Source organism: Eublepharis macularius, chromosome 7, assembly GCF_028583425.1.
Source record: "Eublepharis macularius isolate TG4126 chromosome 7, MPM_Emac_v1.0, whole genome shotgun sequence".
Taxonomy (NCBI): domain Eukaryota; kingdom Metazoa; phylum Chordata; class Lepidosauria; order Squamata; family Eublepharidae; genus Eublepharis; species Eublepharis macularius.
This window is the reverse complement of record NC_072796.1, coordinates 50,526,445-50,543,906: the sequence shown is the minus strand read 5'-3', so window position 1 is coordinate 50,543,906 and position 17,462 is coordinate 50,526,445. Positions and strand designations below refer to the sequence as shown.

The 17,462-nt window shown below is 45.3% G+C and overlaps 1 protein-coding gene across 2 annotated transcripts in view; it reads left to right on the top strand.

Annotated features, from left to right (window-relative positions):
• ATP9B (ATPase phospholipid transporting 9B (putative)) overlaps nucleotides 1-17,462 on the top strand; it is a 243,284-nt gene that overhangs the window by 214,790 nt on the left and 11,032 nt on the right. For both annotated transcript variants that reach the window (XM_054985070.1, XM_054985071.1), the window contains exons 18-22: nucleotides 605-688; nucleotides 8,774-8,944; nucleotides 13,058-13,156; nucleotides 14,400-14,489; nucleotides 15,904-16,048. In XM_054985070.1, coding sequence (XP_054841045.1) covers nucleotides 605-688; nucleotides 8,774-8,944; nucleotides 13,058-13,156; nucleotides 14,400-14,489; nucleotides 15,904-16,048 — 589 coding nt within the window. The remainder of the gene's footprint in view (nucleotides 1-604; nucleotides 689-8,773; nucleotides 8,945-13,057; nucleotides 13,157-14,399; nucleotides 14,490-15,903; nucleotides 16,049-17,462) is intronic.

Below are 17,462 nucleotides of genomic sequence, written 5' to 3'. Positions count from 1 at the left end.
CTGTAATACATGTATATGCGAACTTTTAAAACTAATTTTAAAATGAAATAAAAAAAATAAAATTAAGATGGAAAAAATGGATGTTAAGAGACACGGAAAAATACAAGTCACAGGATTTTGTTTTCCTTAAAGACAGAATTTTAATTACTCTGGGTGAGCGTGTGCTAGGATTAGCACACCTTAATCCATTTATTATAGTATTTCTTTTCCCTGAAGACTTTGTTCCAGTCTGACCTAAGATACTTCACACAGACTCACAAAGGGGAGAGAAGCTTCCCACAGGACCATGAAGAGCTCATGACATGGGTCTCATCACAGTTCCTTTTCCTCCCCAATCTTATATTCAAATGTATTTGCCTTTTTTTTTTTAAATGGAGCTTTTCTGCGGTCTACCCCACTAACTGCTCCATTTCATTTGCTGCTGTTTTGGAGAAACTCACAACGTGGTAAAGACACATTATACATTTGGTCATGCCAGTCGTTACCACAACATGTAGCTGAGAGAGGTCTCTTGTACATTAATCGCTCGTTTGTGACCTCAGTATATGAGGAAATATATGAGACATAGCTGTTTTATTGTTCTTTATTATGTTTGTCATTTTAGTGTGGTAACATGGCAAGAGAAGGACTACGCACACTGGTGGTTGCCAAAAAATCATTAACAGAAGAACAGTACCAAGATTTTGAGGTATAAAGGTTAGGGAAAAAACAGACTATAGTGATTCAACTAGTATCCACATAATGCAGAACACATGAAGAAAATTACTGTATAAGAAGCTATTTCTGTAAATTTCATGTATAACCTCTGTTTAATGTAGACAGTTGGTAGGCAAAGTTTTCTTGGCTTTCTTCATAATTGACTTGATTTTTCCAAGACTTTTTCCCCCTGAGAAACCTTGAAGTCTTTTCAAGAATTATTCAGAAAAAAAGATTCCAAGTGGCTGAGTGGGTCACCCACTCACTCTCTTCCACTTACCTTTCAAGAGAATAAGAATTGGGAAGTGAAGGTGGAAGTCTCATTCTTTTAATGCCTCAGACTTCACAGACAAAAATGGGAAAATCACAAACATGCAGTTCCCAGGATTCCCATCAGCAACTGATACCTTCAGAATGCAATTAGTGCTGCCACAAGATCTCCCCTACACCATTTCCTCTTGTTGCAGTATTGAGCTTGGAAAAGGAAAGGCTTGGCACTAAGCTGAGCCCATTACAAACCAGATCCAAACTTAAGTTGGGTGTTGAGCTCAGTTTGTAATAATTTGGGGTAGGCAAAATGCCCTTATGACATCACCAGCTGTTACACTTCTCTCCAACCTAATATCTGACCTAACCAGTCTGGAATCAAAGGGTTAAATATGAACATAGGCAGCACAGCTACTCTCTGAAAAAACAACAGAGTGACAGTTCAAGGAAGCGGAATTATGTTTTCTAAGATCTGGGGTAAACTCAAACACTGCTCATTAGAGATTTCTGCATTACATTATTCTACTCATTCCCACACTTTAGTGGTTATCTTGCTAACATAGTGAGAGTGGGAAATAAAGCAGTAACTTAAGGGCAGAGACAGAGATGAGGTAAGAAACAGAAGTAAGGTAGTAAATAGAGGCCAAGGTAAAGAGAAGATGAAAAGGAAATTGGAGCTGGCCGCACTTGGGTAGTCAATATTTAAGGCCACATTTCCTAGAACAGGAAAAAACAATCGTCCTCTGCTCACAACACCCCTGCGAGTTGACTGAACGTGCAGAGAAGGAGAGCAGGCACAAGCAGCTGGCCCCTCCCCCACCTCTGCATAATCACTGGCTCGTAAACACAGCATCTGTACGCAGAGGCAGTATCAGTGTTTGGCAACGTTCAGAAAGCATTCCTGATCACAAAGAGGGAGCACACATAATAATAATAACAACAACAGCAGTTGATTTATATACCACCCTTCAGGACAACTTAACGCCCACTCAGAGCGGTTTACAAAGTATGTTGTTATTATCCCCACAACAATCACCTTGTGAGGTGGCTGGGGCTGAGAGAGCTCTGGAAGAGCTGTGACTGACCCAAGGTCACCCAGCTGGCTTCAAGTGGAGGAGTGGAGAATCAAACCCAATTCTCCAGATTAGAGTACTGCACTCTTAACCACTACACCAAACTGGCTCTCCACACGTAGCCTCCACACGTAGGTACTGTGCTCACAAGCTCGTAATCAGGTGAAGGCAAGCCAGTGCACTACTAACTTTGAAACACCATGATCCAATACTATTTGTGAACAGTACAATATAAAGATGTGCAAAAAGTAAAAGAAATTACTTTATTCTGTAGTCTATATTATTTATTGTATATTTATTTCTATATAATAAAAACTTTGTTTATTCTGTTACCTCTTTCAGGAGGGGTTGTTTTAAATTTAGGGTCACCTGCTTTTATATACGAACCTTCTCTTGAGGGGGAGGGTTGTCTTACATTCAGGGCTATTTTCCTTTTGAGTAAATACGGTATTTTTTTTCTTTTGCCCTGCTTTATCAAGGCACTATCAACTGTTCCAGTGATACAAGTGTTTTGTCTAATCATTTTCTAATAATGTATCATTTAACACTTCAATTAAGTACTGAAGTACTCATAATCTTTCCTATCTGTATAACAACCTGCAAAATAAGATTTTGTTGTTCATCTTCGTTCTTCTGTGCCTCCACACATGGGGACTGCGCAGGCGCAGGCCAGCCGCCGGAGAATTTTCTAGAGCTTCCATGGCTCCGAAGGGGCCGTTTGTCGCGCGCCTCAGCGACCGTTTTCCCGCCCAAATGGTCACGTGATCCTCCAGCGACCAACGGCCCCTTCCCTCAGTTCTCTTCTTGCCGCCACTTGGAGAGAACGTGAGCTTCGTTGCTCTGTGCTTTTTTGTGCTTCGTGCTTTATTCTGACTGATTGCTTGGCTTTTGACTTCGGACTTCGTGACCTCGACTATTCTTCGGATCTCGTTTTGGACTTTGTTGTGGACTCGGTAATTTGACTCGGACTGTTTTTGACCTTCCTTTCGCGTGCCCCTGAAGATGGCCTCAAAGGCTCTCTTCAAGCATTGTCTCCAATGCCACACGAAAATGGCCAAGACCGATGGCCATGAACTGTGCCTGTTCTGTTTGGGGGAGACCCATAATGTGACGGCCTGTAAGATTTGCCAGGGCTTCACCAGCAAGGCCCGGCAGGAGCGCAAGGCCCGACTGAACTCCTCCCTGTGGCAGAAGGTCATGTCCGGAGGCGCTCCGTTGCCCTCCTCCAAGGCCGGCCCAAGCCCCTCTGCCGAACGGCATTCCAGAGCTGGCTCAGTGGCCTCCGCGAGGTCGGGGTCGAAACCGCGTCCCCCGAGTACCTCGGCGTCGAGAGCGGCCTCTCCAGCGCAGGGACCGGTGCGGCCGCCCCGTAGCGCGTCATCCACCAGGTCGGATCCGAGACCGACGTCGGAACCGAGGATCCTGGTACCGAGTCCCCGATCGGAACCGACGACCGGATCGATTCCGATAAAGTCTAAGAGGTCGAAGCCGAGGTCCCCTTCGAAGGCGAGGAGCGCGTCGGTTCCGAGGTCTTCTTCGGAACCGGCAAAGAAGAAGAAGAAGACCAAGCATCATCGGTCGCCGCGTCCCGCTCCTCAGGAGGAGGTCATCGTGCTTCCTCACACGCCTTCCCCTCACCTGGGCTCCCCGGAGCCAGAAGACATCTCAGTGCAGGTGCCGGATCCGATGGCCTTCGAGACGGTGCCCGCGGAATTCTCGTCGGGGCCGGAGCCGAGCCCGCACCGTCGGAGCCGACCATCGCTTGCCCTTCGGTCGCCGAGGCTGGAACCGAGCCCATCTCCTCGTCGGAGCCGTCCGTCGCCTGTCCGTCCGTCTCCACCTCTGGTCGGTCGTGAGCGGCATGGTTCCGGGGACAGTGTCCGATCAGTCCGGTCTACTGCGTCCCGGCATCGGCAGGCTTCCTACCTCCCCTCGCCATACCGTTGCCAATGGGAGGGGGCACCTGCGGGCTTCTCCGTGTCGGAACCGAGGCCTTCGACATCGAGGTCGGCGTGGGCTCCCCCTCCGCTCCAGGTTCCGGAATCCCAGCTCGGTTCCGATGAGGAGGATGGGGAGAGCTTTGGCGGCTACCAGTCGGAGTCCTGGTCCGAACCATCGCCAGCTGAGGAGCTAGTGCCATCTGCGGACTCGCCATTCGAGGACCTCCGCATCTACGCCGACCAGATGGCAAGGATGGCCAAGGCTCTCGAGATGGACATCTCTTCGGCTGTTCCCCAGACCAAGGACAAGCTCCTCAAACGTATCTATGGGGATAATCCGGCGTATGTTGGCTTTCCCATGCTCGAGGGTATTGAGGAGATTGTGGAGAAGGTGTGGCAGGTGCCCTGTGATCAACCTCCAACGTCCAAGCGCATCGAGCAGCTTTACAAGATCAAGCAGGGCACCTGGCCGGCGTTGGTGAAACACCCTCCACCTTCCTCCTTGGTCACAGAGGAATTCAACCCCCGACGATCGGGTCACTCCTCGGTGCCTGCCGATAAAGAGGGCAAGAAGCTTGATGCCATGGGCAGGCGCCAGTACATCGTCGCTTCGCTGGGTCTGAGGATTGCCAACTACCAGACCATCATGGCAGGGTACCAGCTGTACCTCTGGGAGAAGTTGGCATCCTATACCCGGGACCTCCCTCCTGAGCAGAAGGCTGTGGTGTCCCTGCTGCAAACAGAGGCTGTCAGGCTGTCTAAACAGCAAATGAACGCTGGGAGCCACGCTGCTGACACTGCGGCTAGGGGGATGGCGTCGGCAGTGGTCCTCAGGCGCCACTCCTGGTTGCGGTCTACGGCCCTGTCCCAGGAGGTGCGTTCCAGGGTGGAGAGCATGCCCTTTGAAGGGGACTCGCTGTTCTCCAAATCGACCGACGAGACCCTGAAAAAGAAAAAAGAGGACAGGCAGACGGCGCGGTCCTTGGGTCTGGCTCCAGCGGACAAGCCCTCCTCCAGGTCACGGTACGCTCCCCGGTCCGGCCCTTACCACTACCAGGGCAGATACCAACAGCAGCGGCCGGGCTACCATCAGTATCCTGCCTACCAGCAGCGGCCTTACCCTCCCGCACAGCAGCAGAGGAGGCGTCGGCCCTTCAAGCCTCGTCAGGCACAGCAACCGGCCCAGCAGAAAGACCAGCAGGGCGCCGGGAGGCAGTACTGACGGGTCGCACCAGCCGTATCCCCGAACTTTTCGGACAGACTTAGTCCACTCCTCTCTGAGTGGGAGTCAATAACATCTGACTCATGGGTCTTAACTATTGTTGAACTGGGGTACGGGCTGGAGTTTGTTGAGCTGCCTAGATGCAGTTCACCCCTGACAGCTGTCAATAACACTATGGCCGAGCTGGATGCGGAGATCGTGTCGCTCTTGGCCAAGGGTGCTGTGGAAGAATTGCCCTATGAGGACTCTGTAAAGGGTTTCTTCTCTAGGTTCTTCCTGGTCCCTAAGAAGGATGGGGGCTTGCGTCCCATTTTAGATCTGAGGGGCCTTAATGCCTTCCTCAAGGTGACCAAATTCAAGATGGTTACGTTGGCGGCTGTGATCGCCTTGCTGAAACAGGGGGATTGGTTTGCGGTTCTTGACTTAAAAGACGCATACTTTCACGTGGGCATACGGAAGGAGCACAGGAAATACCTGAGCTTTGTTTACCGGCAAAGGGTTTTCCGGTATAAGGTGCTCCCCTTTGGCCTGTCCACTGCCCCACGAGTGTTCACTAAATGTGTGGCCCCTGTGGTTTCCTTCCTACGGGAAGAAGGCTGTACCATCTTTCCGTACCTCGATGACTGGCTCATCGTGGCTGAATCGGAGTCTAGGCTAGTGCAGCACATTGGCTTGGTACTTAGCACTTGCCAACGCCTGGGGCTTTTGGTGAACTTGGAGAAATCCAAGCTGGTGCCCAGCTGCAAGGTGTCCTACATTGGTGCACTGTTAGACTCTGTGGAGGGTAAGGCTCTGCTTCCCTTGGAGAGGGCTCGGTCCCTAAGGGGTCTAGTGTCCATGTTTAAAAGGAACCGATTCCAGTCTGTGCGCACTATCCAGTGCCTACTAGGGCATATGGCAGCGGCCACCTCTGTGGTGCCTTTCGCTAGGCTGCGTATGCGCCCTCTCCAGAACTGGTTTGTGCGGAGGTACGATGCTTTGCTGCACCCTCCGTCCCTCAAATTCTCTATCCCGAGGGTCATCCTCTCCTCCTTGGACTGGTGGCTGTCTGATGACAACTTGTTTAAAGGGACCCCTTTTGGGTATCAACACCATGACATCACGGTTACCACTGATGCCTCTCTGTTGGGATGGGGGGCTTACTGTGGTGATGTGTCTGTGCAAGATGTCTGGTCTGACAGAGAAAAGACCCTCCATATCAATGTGCTTGAACTAAGGGCCATTCGTTTCGCACTTGTGTCTCTTACAGCACTGCTGAGAAATCGTCAGGTGTTGGTGCAGACGGACAACACGACTGCCATGTACTACGTGAATCAGCAGGGGGGCACAGTGTCCATGGCCCTGTGCCGGGAAGCCACACTCACTTGGCAGTGGGCTATCAAGAACGGCGTGTCGCTCCGTGCTATACACGTGGCTGGGTCGGACAATGCCCGGGCAGATGCCCTCAGCAGGGTCCCTTTACTGGACCACGAGTGGGAACTGAACGTAGAGTGCGTTGGGCCGATCTTCCAGATGTGGGGTCATCCAGTGATAGACGTGTTCGCCACTGCGGCGACCACCAAGGCCCACACGTTCTGTTCCAGGGCAGGGAGCGACCCCCTCTCTATTGGGGATGCCTTCCAGTTTACGTGGACGCAGGGCTTGCACTACATGTTTCCTCCGTTCCCCTTGATTCCCAGGGTCCTGTGCAAGATAGAGGAGGACGGGACGGACTGCATCCTAGTGGCCCCCTTCTGGCCACGGCAGGTTTGGTTCCCGAAGCTCCTGCAGATGTCCCAACGGACGTATGTGAGTCTGCCCCCTCGGCAAGACCTTCTCCTAAACGGGAGCCTGGTCCACCACGATCCCAGGAAGCTGCACCTAACGGCTTGGCGGATCGTTCCTCCCCGATAGGCTTTACTGACGAGGTACAGAGGGTCCTCCTGAATGCTCGTCGGCCATCCACTAGGCGCGTTTATGCGGCCAAGTGGCGCAGGTTTGAGCTCTGGGCACTTGCCAGAGGGGTAGTGCCTGACAGTAGTCCCTTGGGGGTTGTGTTCGAGTATTTGTGCCACTTGCGTGGCCTGGGTTTGAAGGTGTCCTCCCTCAAGGTCCACCTGGCAGCGATATCAGCTGCTCACACCCGTGTTGAGGGTGCTACGGTGTTTTCTCACCCACAATCCCGCCAGTTCCTTAAGGGCATGTACAATCTTTACCCACCTGTGTCGGCGCCGGTGCCTCAGTGGTCACTGTCCTTGGTGCTCTCACGTCTCATGTTGCCTCCATTTGAACCAATGGCTACCTGCCCCTTGGATATGCTATCCTACAAGGTGGCGTTCTTGGTGGCCGTCACATCGGCCAGAAGGGTCAGTGAGCTGTCTGCGCTGCGGTCTGACCCTCCCTTTCTTGTGTTTCATCCCAACAAGGTGGTCCTGCGTCCCTGCCTTGAGTTCCTGCCCAAGGTGGTGTCCGCCTTCCACCTCTCGCAGGATATCTCACTGCCTGCATTCTTTCCTCAACCCTCCTCTAAGGGGGAAAAGGCCCTCCATACCTTAGACTTGAAGAGGGCCCTAGCCTATTACCTGGATAGGACGAAGGGATTCCGCTCCAGTCCTCACCTGTTTGTATGTTTTGGGGCCAAGGACAAGGGTAACAGGGCTTCCTCACAGACCCTGTCTAGGTGGATTGTGACGGCCATTAGCAAGGCCTATTCCCTGGCAGGGGTGGCTTGCCCGCTTCATGTCAGAGCCCACTCCACGCGGTCCCAGGCATCCTCTTCGGCACTCCTCAGGGGGGTGCCCCTGGTTAACATTTGTAAAGCAGCCACATGGTCCTCTGCAGACACCTTTGTCAGGCATTACGCCGTTGATGTCAATGCGGAGCAGGATGTATCTGTGGCCAAGGCTGTCTTACACTCCCTCTTTTCCTGAGGGAGTTTTGGTATGACTTTCTTGGCGTACCTGTTGGGTACCCTTGAGTGAAAGTGTGTATATATGTACCTGGGGGTGTGTATATATGTAAATATTGGGTATTTATGTGTCCTTACACAGTATCTTTACATAGATGTATATATGCATATCTATTTATTGTTGTTCTTGTTTTGCTTAATAAAATTGTGTTGGACTTCACCCCCGCCTTCCTTATTGTGTGAAGCTTGGTACACTCCCATGTGTGGAGGCACAGAAGAACGAAGATGAAAACAGGGTTAACATACCTGTAACTTATGTTCATCGAGTTCTTCTGTGCTGACACACAACCCTCCCTCCTACCCCGCTGTGAACTCCAATGCACAATAATGTGATGGCTGTAACGGAAATTGGTGTTTTTAAGGTGTTATGGCTGAGGTGTGTTGGTCAAGCGGCGGCAAGGGAGAACTGAGGGAAGGGGCCGTTGGTCGCTGGAGGATCACGTGACCGTTTGGGCGGGAAAATGGTCGCTGAGGCGCGCGACAAACGGCCCCTTCGGAGCCATGGAAGCTCTAGAAAATTCTCCGGCGGCTGGCCTGCGCCTGCGCAGTCCCCATGTGTGTCAGCACAGAAGAACTCGATGAACATAAGTTACAGGTATGTTAACCCTGTTTATCTTGTTGCAAACAGAACAGATATAACCAAGCAAAATTAAGTATACATGACAGAACCCTCAAAGTGGCTGCAGTTGTGGAGAGTTTAGAAAGAGAAATGGAATTGTTGTGCCTCACTGGAGTTGAAGATCAGTTACAGGCTGATGTTAGGCCAACTCTGGAAATGCTGCGAAATGCTGGCATAAAGGTACTTTTTAAGTTATAGATTGTTAATACATTTTAATTTATTTTTAATAGGATAGATTAATTTCTGTAGATAATTGAGGATGCGGTCTTATTTATTTTTATGTTATTTATATTATTTATAGTCCATCTTTCTCACTGAGACTCAAGGCAGATTACATAGTGTAAGTTGTAAAGTTAGTACAGTCAATTTTAAGGACATTTCAATAAACAGTGTAATAGGGTATATAAATACAAAATTGCAAAGATTTAAAACCAGAAGAAATCCAATACAGAGTATAAGCAGTTCTAAGACTGACATAGTAAATAACATACACTAATGGCCAAAATTGTGGAAACCTTTTGGGGAAAGTGTATTTTTGAGGTTTGATGGCTCATAACACCACTTTTTTTGGAGTAATACCATAAAATTATATATCAATGGAAAGATAATTTAATCAAGAATGTAATGCAATAACTTTTATGAAGGGAATTTTTTTTAGAACAGTAGTTATAAAGAAGAAAATGGAAACACATAGAAAAGAGTTATACAACAATTCTCACCATGTCAGTTAATAGTCGGGTAACCTTTTGCTTTAATTACGGCCTTACAACGCCTTCCCATGGAGTGAACCAAGTTTTTCAGTTCTGCAGCTGTTATAATGTGAAACCACGATTGAGTTATTGCTTCTATTAATTGCAATTCATTGCTGGGTTGCTTCTCACTAACCAGTTTCTTTAGTCGGCTCCATAGATTTTCAATGGGGATTTTCAATGGGCTGTTCCCAGGCCATTCCAACAGTGGAATATGATTATCTTGAAACCACTTTTTGCACACAGCAGCAACATGACATGGAGCTGAATCTTGTTGAAATATAAATGCTTCATTATCTTGGAAAAGATCACGTGTGGAAGGCTTCAGTTTGGGCTCAAGTATTTCATTTATGTATTTTGGGGCATTTATATTGCCATTTATCATGCAAATTCTGCCCACACCGTTTGATGTCATACAACCCCATATCATAACACTAACTGGGTGTTTCATGGTAGGTGTAATGCAATCAGGATGCAAATCTTCTCCAATTCTTCTTCTCACGTATTTTATGCCATCACTACTAAATAGGGAGATTTTGGTCTCATCACTCCAAATAACACTGTCCCATTGTTCCGCTGTCCAGTTAACATGGGTTTTAGTCCAGTTTAATCTTTTCAACCTTTGTTTGAGAGAGAACAATGTTTTTTTTCGTGGAATTCTAGCATTAAGACCAAATTCCTCCAGTCTGTGCCAAACAGTCCTTGCACTCAACTTCACATTGAATTGTGCCATTTCGTTCTGTATGATTTTCTCCTGTCACCTAGGCTCAGTCTCTCAATCCTTCTATCATCCCTTGCTTGTGTGTACCTTTTCCTGCCTTTACCAGTCTGGTTTTGTAGTGACTGAGTTGCCTTATACCTCTTCAAAAATTTAGAAATGCCACCTTTGGTTAAGTTTCCACCAATTTTTCTTCTAATTTCTTCATAACTGTAGCCTTGTTCACTTAATATTACTATTTTACATCACTTTCTGGGTGACCAGTCAACCCTTTGTGCCATTTCTTTAATTTTATTACGTTTTACAAGCTCACTAAATGAAAGAACACAAAAGAAACCAACCAACTTGATAGCAATCACATAACACACTGACAAATGACCTCCTCTCAGCTCCAATACATGACATCAATAGCTGAATCCTACTGTGACCTGATTGCCTCATTGCCAAAACAAGATGATACCTGATTGGCTCTTTAAAGACTCATGCTCATTGGCTACATTCAAATGAACGAAAGCTACTTCATATCAACCTAAGCGAGTTGTGCTTCCTTTTCCTGGTTATTTGGCTATAACGTTTGATAGAATACAGATAATTGAACAAACTTTGTTGCGTTACATTCTTGATTAAATTATCTTTCCATTGATATATAATTGTATGGTATTACTCCAAAAAAAGTGGTGTTAAGAGCCATCAAACCTCAAAAATGCACTTTTTCCAAAAGGTTTCCACAATTTGGGCCACTAGTGTAGAACTACCCAGTTGGATCACTCTTAAAGCAACAAATAGTAGATAGCAGCAAATAGTAGTAAAGTCTAGCCTTTGCCTAGTAGTTTAGTTGTTGGCGGCAGGGTGTGTATGTTTAAAAGTCAGTCTCTTTCCTTTATAAATTTGAAACACCATGATTCTTCTGTAGTCTACATTATTTATTGTGTTTTGATTACTGTCACTGTCACTGGCTCTTTACTGATGCATCTCTTTGAGACCACTTCCTTGTAGTACAGCCCTCTTATCTGAGTAAAAAGCCCTCTTGAATAATTTAGTTTTCATCAGTTGTGGAAAGCCAGGAGTGTGGGAACTTTCCTGACCACCTAAGGTAGGCCATTCCATACAGTGAGGACCACCTGAGAGAATGCATGTGTATGGGCAGCTGTTGATTTTGCCCATGTGCAAGGTGGAACCTGAAGAAGGCTTGTTCAGATGAGCGAAGCTGCCATGGCGACACATAGGGAGAGAGACAGTCTTGTAGATATGCCAACTCAAGGCCATGAAGAGCTTTGTATGTGATAGCCAATACCTTGAATTGAGCCTGGTAATGGGTAGCTAGTAGAGTGACTGCAGAATATTCATTATTTTCCTAGCTCCTGGTAATAACCAAGCTGCAGCATTCTGCACCAACTGGAGTCTCTGAGTTAACTTAGAAAGGAGACCTATGTACAATGTGTTATAGTAGTCAAGTCTCAATGTTAGCATGGTATGGATCCAGGTGGCCAGATTGGGCATGTCGAGATAGGGAGCCATCTTCCAGCCTAGACAGAGGTTGTAGAAAGCATTTTTTGCAGCTGCCTTAACTTGCTATTCTAGCAGTGGCACTGGATCCAGTATAACAGCTAGGCTCTTAACTGTGTCTGCAAGGAGGATCAAATGAACTCCATTAAAAGTGGGGATTTGAATACAGCAGAATAGGCAGCAGGAGCTTGGCTCAGGTCTGTCACAGTTGTGTTGTCACTTTGGGTGACATTTTAATATAATAACAATAGTCAGCTGTCCCCCCTTCATTTAAATACATTCAGTATATACATCAGTGTAGTTTTACCTGATCCACATATGTATAGCAACCCCAAATGCTTTTTTTCTGTGAAACATTCCACATACAGGCTAGTTTGCTTGCTGAAATGGGCATCACATGAAAACATATCCCAAAGGTTAGGGGAGAGCCACAAGAAACGCTGGTTAAATAGGTATGTTTGGGTACATTTCAGAGGTTGACCGTTTCAGACCTTTACTTAAGTGCTCACCTCACAAATGAATTCACTAGATGTCCTTAGGCAGGCTTCTACTGTTCTTTCAGCCTGAATCCAGACAAGCAATAGATGGATAATAAAATTGACTTCCATATCCGAAAGCTGTATGGGTCAACAGAATGATTCGGTTGCAGTATGCAGATGCAGAGTATTACAATAATTAATATTAAAGCTGTAGAAAGGAACATTGGGCAATAAAGATATATAAGCACAGAGATCTGTGCAGTGACGATATACTCTATTCTTACTATCACTTGCTAAAGAATGCCATTAAAAGTTTCCATTTGAATGGGGTCTAAAAAATGTCTAGAAAACCATTCTTAAGAGGCAACTGATCAAGAAGAATGCTGACCTTGGAAGCTGTGCCTTCCTTTTGCTACTATTCTGAGACAAAATCTTAGACTCAGCACATCTTCTTGCAGGCAGATGAGATGGGGCAGGAGATCCGGGAGAAGCCTAGACCCAAGCTTTAGCATTTCTGTCATCATCTGCCAGGTTCAGTGTTTCTGCTAAATTGCTAATCTGCTAAACGGGAGTGATCCAAGTATTCAGACTAGATGGTATGCTAGTCTTTCTCGTATCTAACTAAGCTACCCTTTTCTGATTGCACAGAGCCCAGGAACTGGAACCTACACTTCCTCACGAGCAAAACTGGCAGCTTGAGCCTTGGTTTTTGTTTAAAGATATAAGAACAATTTGTTGTGATTGAACAGGGAGTGCTCAAAAACAGAGTTATAGGGTTTTTTTATAAAAGGAATGCACGACGCAAGTCATCAACTGAGCAAACTCTAAAATTACTTTTTAGATATGGATGCTAACAGGTGATAAATTGGAGACTGCCACTTGTATCGCAAAAAGTTCTCACTTGGTATCCAGAACACAAGATATTCATATTTTCAGACCTGTAAGTATAGCTACCAAAAAAAATGTATTAGTATTGTTGATGCTGGAAGAAGTAGAATTGGAGTCCAGTGGTACCTTAAAGACCAACAAGATTTTCAGAGTGTAAGCTTTCACGAATCAGAGCTCTCGTCTTCAGATACAAAGAAGGGAGCACTGACGAAGGGTGCTCTCACTCTCCAAAGTCCAGGTGCCACTGGACTCAAATCCTGCTGTTCGGCTGCAGGCCCACATGGCTGCCCACTTAAACTATGCTGCAAAAAGTGTTTAATGTCCATTTGGTAAGCAAAGTAAAATTAATATCATTGTGGTAATAATGGCAATATCATGCACATTTCCATAGTGGACCTATTTTGATCTGCTTTCTATTCAACATAACATCTGTGGACTTGAGCACATGCAAGATTGCATATGCCACTTAAATGCGAATCTTGCAGAAGAAGCAGCTGTTCTAACTTGAGCTTGTGTGCAAAAAGCTAAAAGAAATCAGAGCCAATTCAGTGGCATTTTCCAGATACATAAAGAACTTGGAAAGTGTCCTTGTCCTGATAATATAAGCAATGTAATTTTTTCAGTTCAGCTAAAGTATTCTTAGTATTTAGAGTTATTCAGCATATCTTTTAAAAAACAAAGTTTTGGTTAATGTCATTTTAATGTGTGAACATTAAATGGTCCTGAAGTTCAGCTTCAGGCATTACGTTTGGTCAGGGTCGCATAAGGTTCCAGTTTGAGGGGGGTTTGTATGATTTTAATTTGAATTGAGGCTATATTTGGGCCTGTAATAGTTTTTATATTGTCCTGTAATAAATACATGTATTTTTGTATATCATATCTTGATATATATTTATGTTCTATATTTATTATTTTAATACTTGGCCCTTTGATTGGGATTTCTTTAACCTTCATGGTTCTTAATTCAATTTTTGGGGGGTTAAAGTTTTTTCTCCCCTCTTTTTGTGCTTTTTATTGGGAAAAATGCACCTGCTTGGGCTGCCATGATTGGCCACAGGTCATTCTGTATCTAGATGATGCAGCTATGAGAAAGTTCAAGTTGTTGAAGGGCACAGGAGGACTGTGCTGCTGGTAGGTGTCAGTTCTCTGTTCTCAGTAACATAAATTACTCTGAAAATTACTTTTTCAAGGTCTGAAAAAACCAAGGAATTCCACTACAACCAAATGTAGTTGTTCATCCACATATATATTCATCAGGTTAGCTTTCAACTTTGTCTGTTTCCTTTTTAATTAAGGTAACCAGTCGTGGAGAGGCTCACTTGGAACTAAATGCATTCAGGAGGAAACACGACTGTGCTTTGGTAATATCTGGAGACTCTCTGGAGGTAAGGGCCTGCCTTTTGTCAGTTCACACTGCCATTAATTTTTATTATCATTATTTTAATAAAAATAGACTTGCCCCCATACAGCCGAGACGGGACCTAGGCAACATCTCTGGGTGAAAATATTCTGCAACTAGTGCTATACTGTGGAACATCATCTAATACTGTAACTTCAGCCAGATTGAGGAGCAGGGACCTAGCTAGCCATAATGTCTGTCTCTAAAGATACCAGTTTGCTTTTCTCAGACTAAAAATAAACAGAAGTTTCTTGGAGTGGATGCAGTGTTTCAGCAATTTTAGTTTCTTGGGTCTGCCAACAGAAGACAGCACCCCTCTGAGGGTTGCAGCCTGCTCCACAGCTCCTCTGATCATACAAACCCTTGGTGGATAGTGACCAGTTGCAGTGTACAGCGATGCTCACATATTGCACAGGAGATGGGCAGTAGGAGCTTTAAGAGTTTAAGAGTTAGCATCCTGTAAGGTTCAATTGCATTTGCTCTGTGGGGAGCAATATGTAACAGTTCTGACCTGATGCTAGGAATGAAATCAACTCTGTGAGATTGATCCAAGGATTACTGCTTGAGGACTGACAATCAGAACAGGCTGTCTGGACAGATTGCATAGTACCCTGGCACTCTGAATGAGAGTTGTGGTTAGGATCCTACAAGTCACCTTAGCTTATTGCCTAGTGTTATTTCTTCCCTGCAGCTGCAAGGGTAGCAATGCCTAAACCTGTAATCCTTTCTACTAAGAATGTTCAGTGAGAAGACTGCATTAAGGCTTTCTATTAGTTCCTGTTTTAGTGTGTTGTATCAATGCACAATAAACATTTTCTCATTTTCACACCCACTTATTGCATAAACTGCAGAATGAGGGAGCAGAAGGTGGAAATAAACTTATTTAAGATAGTGTTGCACCCCAAATGACACTGTTGAGGATTAAATATTGGTTGTGACCCTCCAGCCCTGTTCTTATGATGCTCCAATGTTGTAAAATCTTCATGTGTGTTACTTAGCATGTCCTTCCAAGGGTTCTATGCTTTCTCTAGACAATTTTTATCCAAATTGGCCTCTTTGAGCAATCTGCTATTGTAATGTACACCAGGGTCAGCAGGGTTATACATAGTGGCCAGGCTCTAAAGGAGAGACATGTGCATTCTGCCAGAGATGCACTTGTTACCTTCACCAAACGGATAACCAGTGCTGAAGAAACAAACAGTTAAGCTTTGCAATAACTTCTCTCTATTCCATCAGCGGTAGTTGCTGCAGCAGCAGCTGTCTTCTGCATGTTATCAGTTTTGGACATAGTCCATGATGACTAGTAGTTCTGGATTGGGAGCGTAGTTCAGAAAGTGATCCAGTTTTCAGCTACTGAAGATCTACTGAAAGCCAAACGAATTGAATTTTTCTTTGTCTAGGTCTGTTTGAAGTACTATGAACATGAATTTGTAGAATTAGCATGTCAGTGCCCAGCTGTAGTATGCTGCCGATGTTCACCCACCCAAAAAGCCCACATTGTAAAATTATTACAGCATCACACTGGAAAACGTACATGTGCAATAGGTAAGCATCAGTGCTAGTTTCACTCTTACCAGCAAATGTATGGTATTACAGTTCTGAAAAACAAATATAATTCAAGTTAGACTGGCATGAAGAGATGTTTTTGTAATAAGCTTTTAATAACAACTTGGATCTTAGGTGCCCAGTCTGCTTGCAGAAGGCATTTCCACTTGCAGAAACAGGGAAGCAATTTTAAGCTGTTTCCCTCCCTTCCTCTGCTGTCCACAAGTTTGATCCTTCTGATGTTGCAAGAGTTCACTGACACACAGCAGCACAATATTAGGGGGGGGAATAGAAGACTGCAAGCAGTAGGAATGGGTTGGTGGGAAAGCCATTACTTATAAGCAAAGCTTCACATGCACTGCATAGGATCCAAGCTAATACTTCAAAGATTTAATGATGATAAAATCAAAACAGCTTATAATGATGACCCCTTACACAAGTCTTTCATACTCCTTACCACCCAGGTAGGTAAAAGGCTGGGAGTCTACCACACACCACTGTCTAGCCTTCAGTATATCAGGCAGAGAGCCCTCACCCAAATCCTTACAGGGTCCTCTCTCTCCTCTTCCAGGGGCTCTAGCCAGGGCTGTTGGGGGAAAGGGAACTTAGAAGTTACTTTCCCTATAGATATGCTGCCACCATTTAAACCAGGCCCATTAAACATGACCAGAGCATTTGTCTGTGTGTGGTATTTTTTACCTCAGCCAACAATTTCAAGCCAGCCAGGATTAAACAAAACAAAAATAAACTCTATTTACAAGATGGAACATAGGAGTGAACAGATTTTAAACTAATATACATACTGGAGTTAGAGAATGTTTCAAAGTATCAGAACAGGTTTGTAATCAGATATCTCTCTCTGCTGCCTTCCTTCAGCAGAGTCAAAACCCTTCTCCTTCAGCAGCTCCCAAGAGTCTCCTTTCCCTCCAAGGGACACTAACTCTCATTGACCCAGCATTCTACCCACTCCCATTAGCTGACTGTCAGGAGAGGCAGAGCTGGACCCAGTCCTGTCTGTCACACAGCTTTGTAACTTTCTTTTTTTCTAAAATTAATTCAGAAACAAATGGAAATTTAACAATTATGCTTTACAGAGCAATTACTGGTCAGCATGTGATGTTCTGCCATAACAAATATGCTGTGCCGCATGAACAGAAGCAAGAAACTATTTTTCCTGAATTATTTTTGAATGATTCCCTTCTTTTGTATTTTCTGTTTCTTCCAAAGTTGTACAAGTGCTGCCTTTGCACCTCTTAATAACTGGATCACCAGTTCTTCATTTCATTGTATATTCTCTAAAGGGTCCTTTACTTATATAGGAGACCAGAAAATGAAGAGAGAGGTATATAATTTTTTCTCTTGATTAATTCCAAAACTGAGACAGCAAAACTACTTTTAACCTAAAAGTTAATTC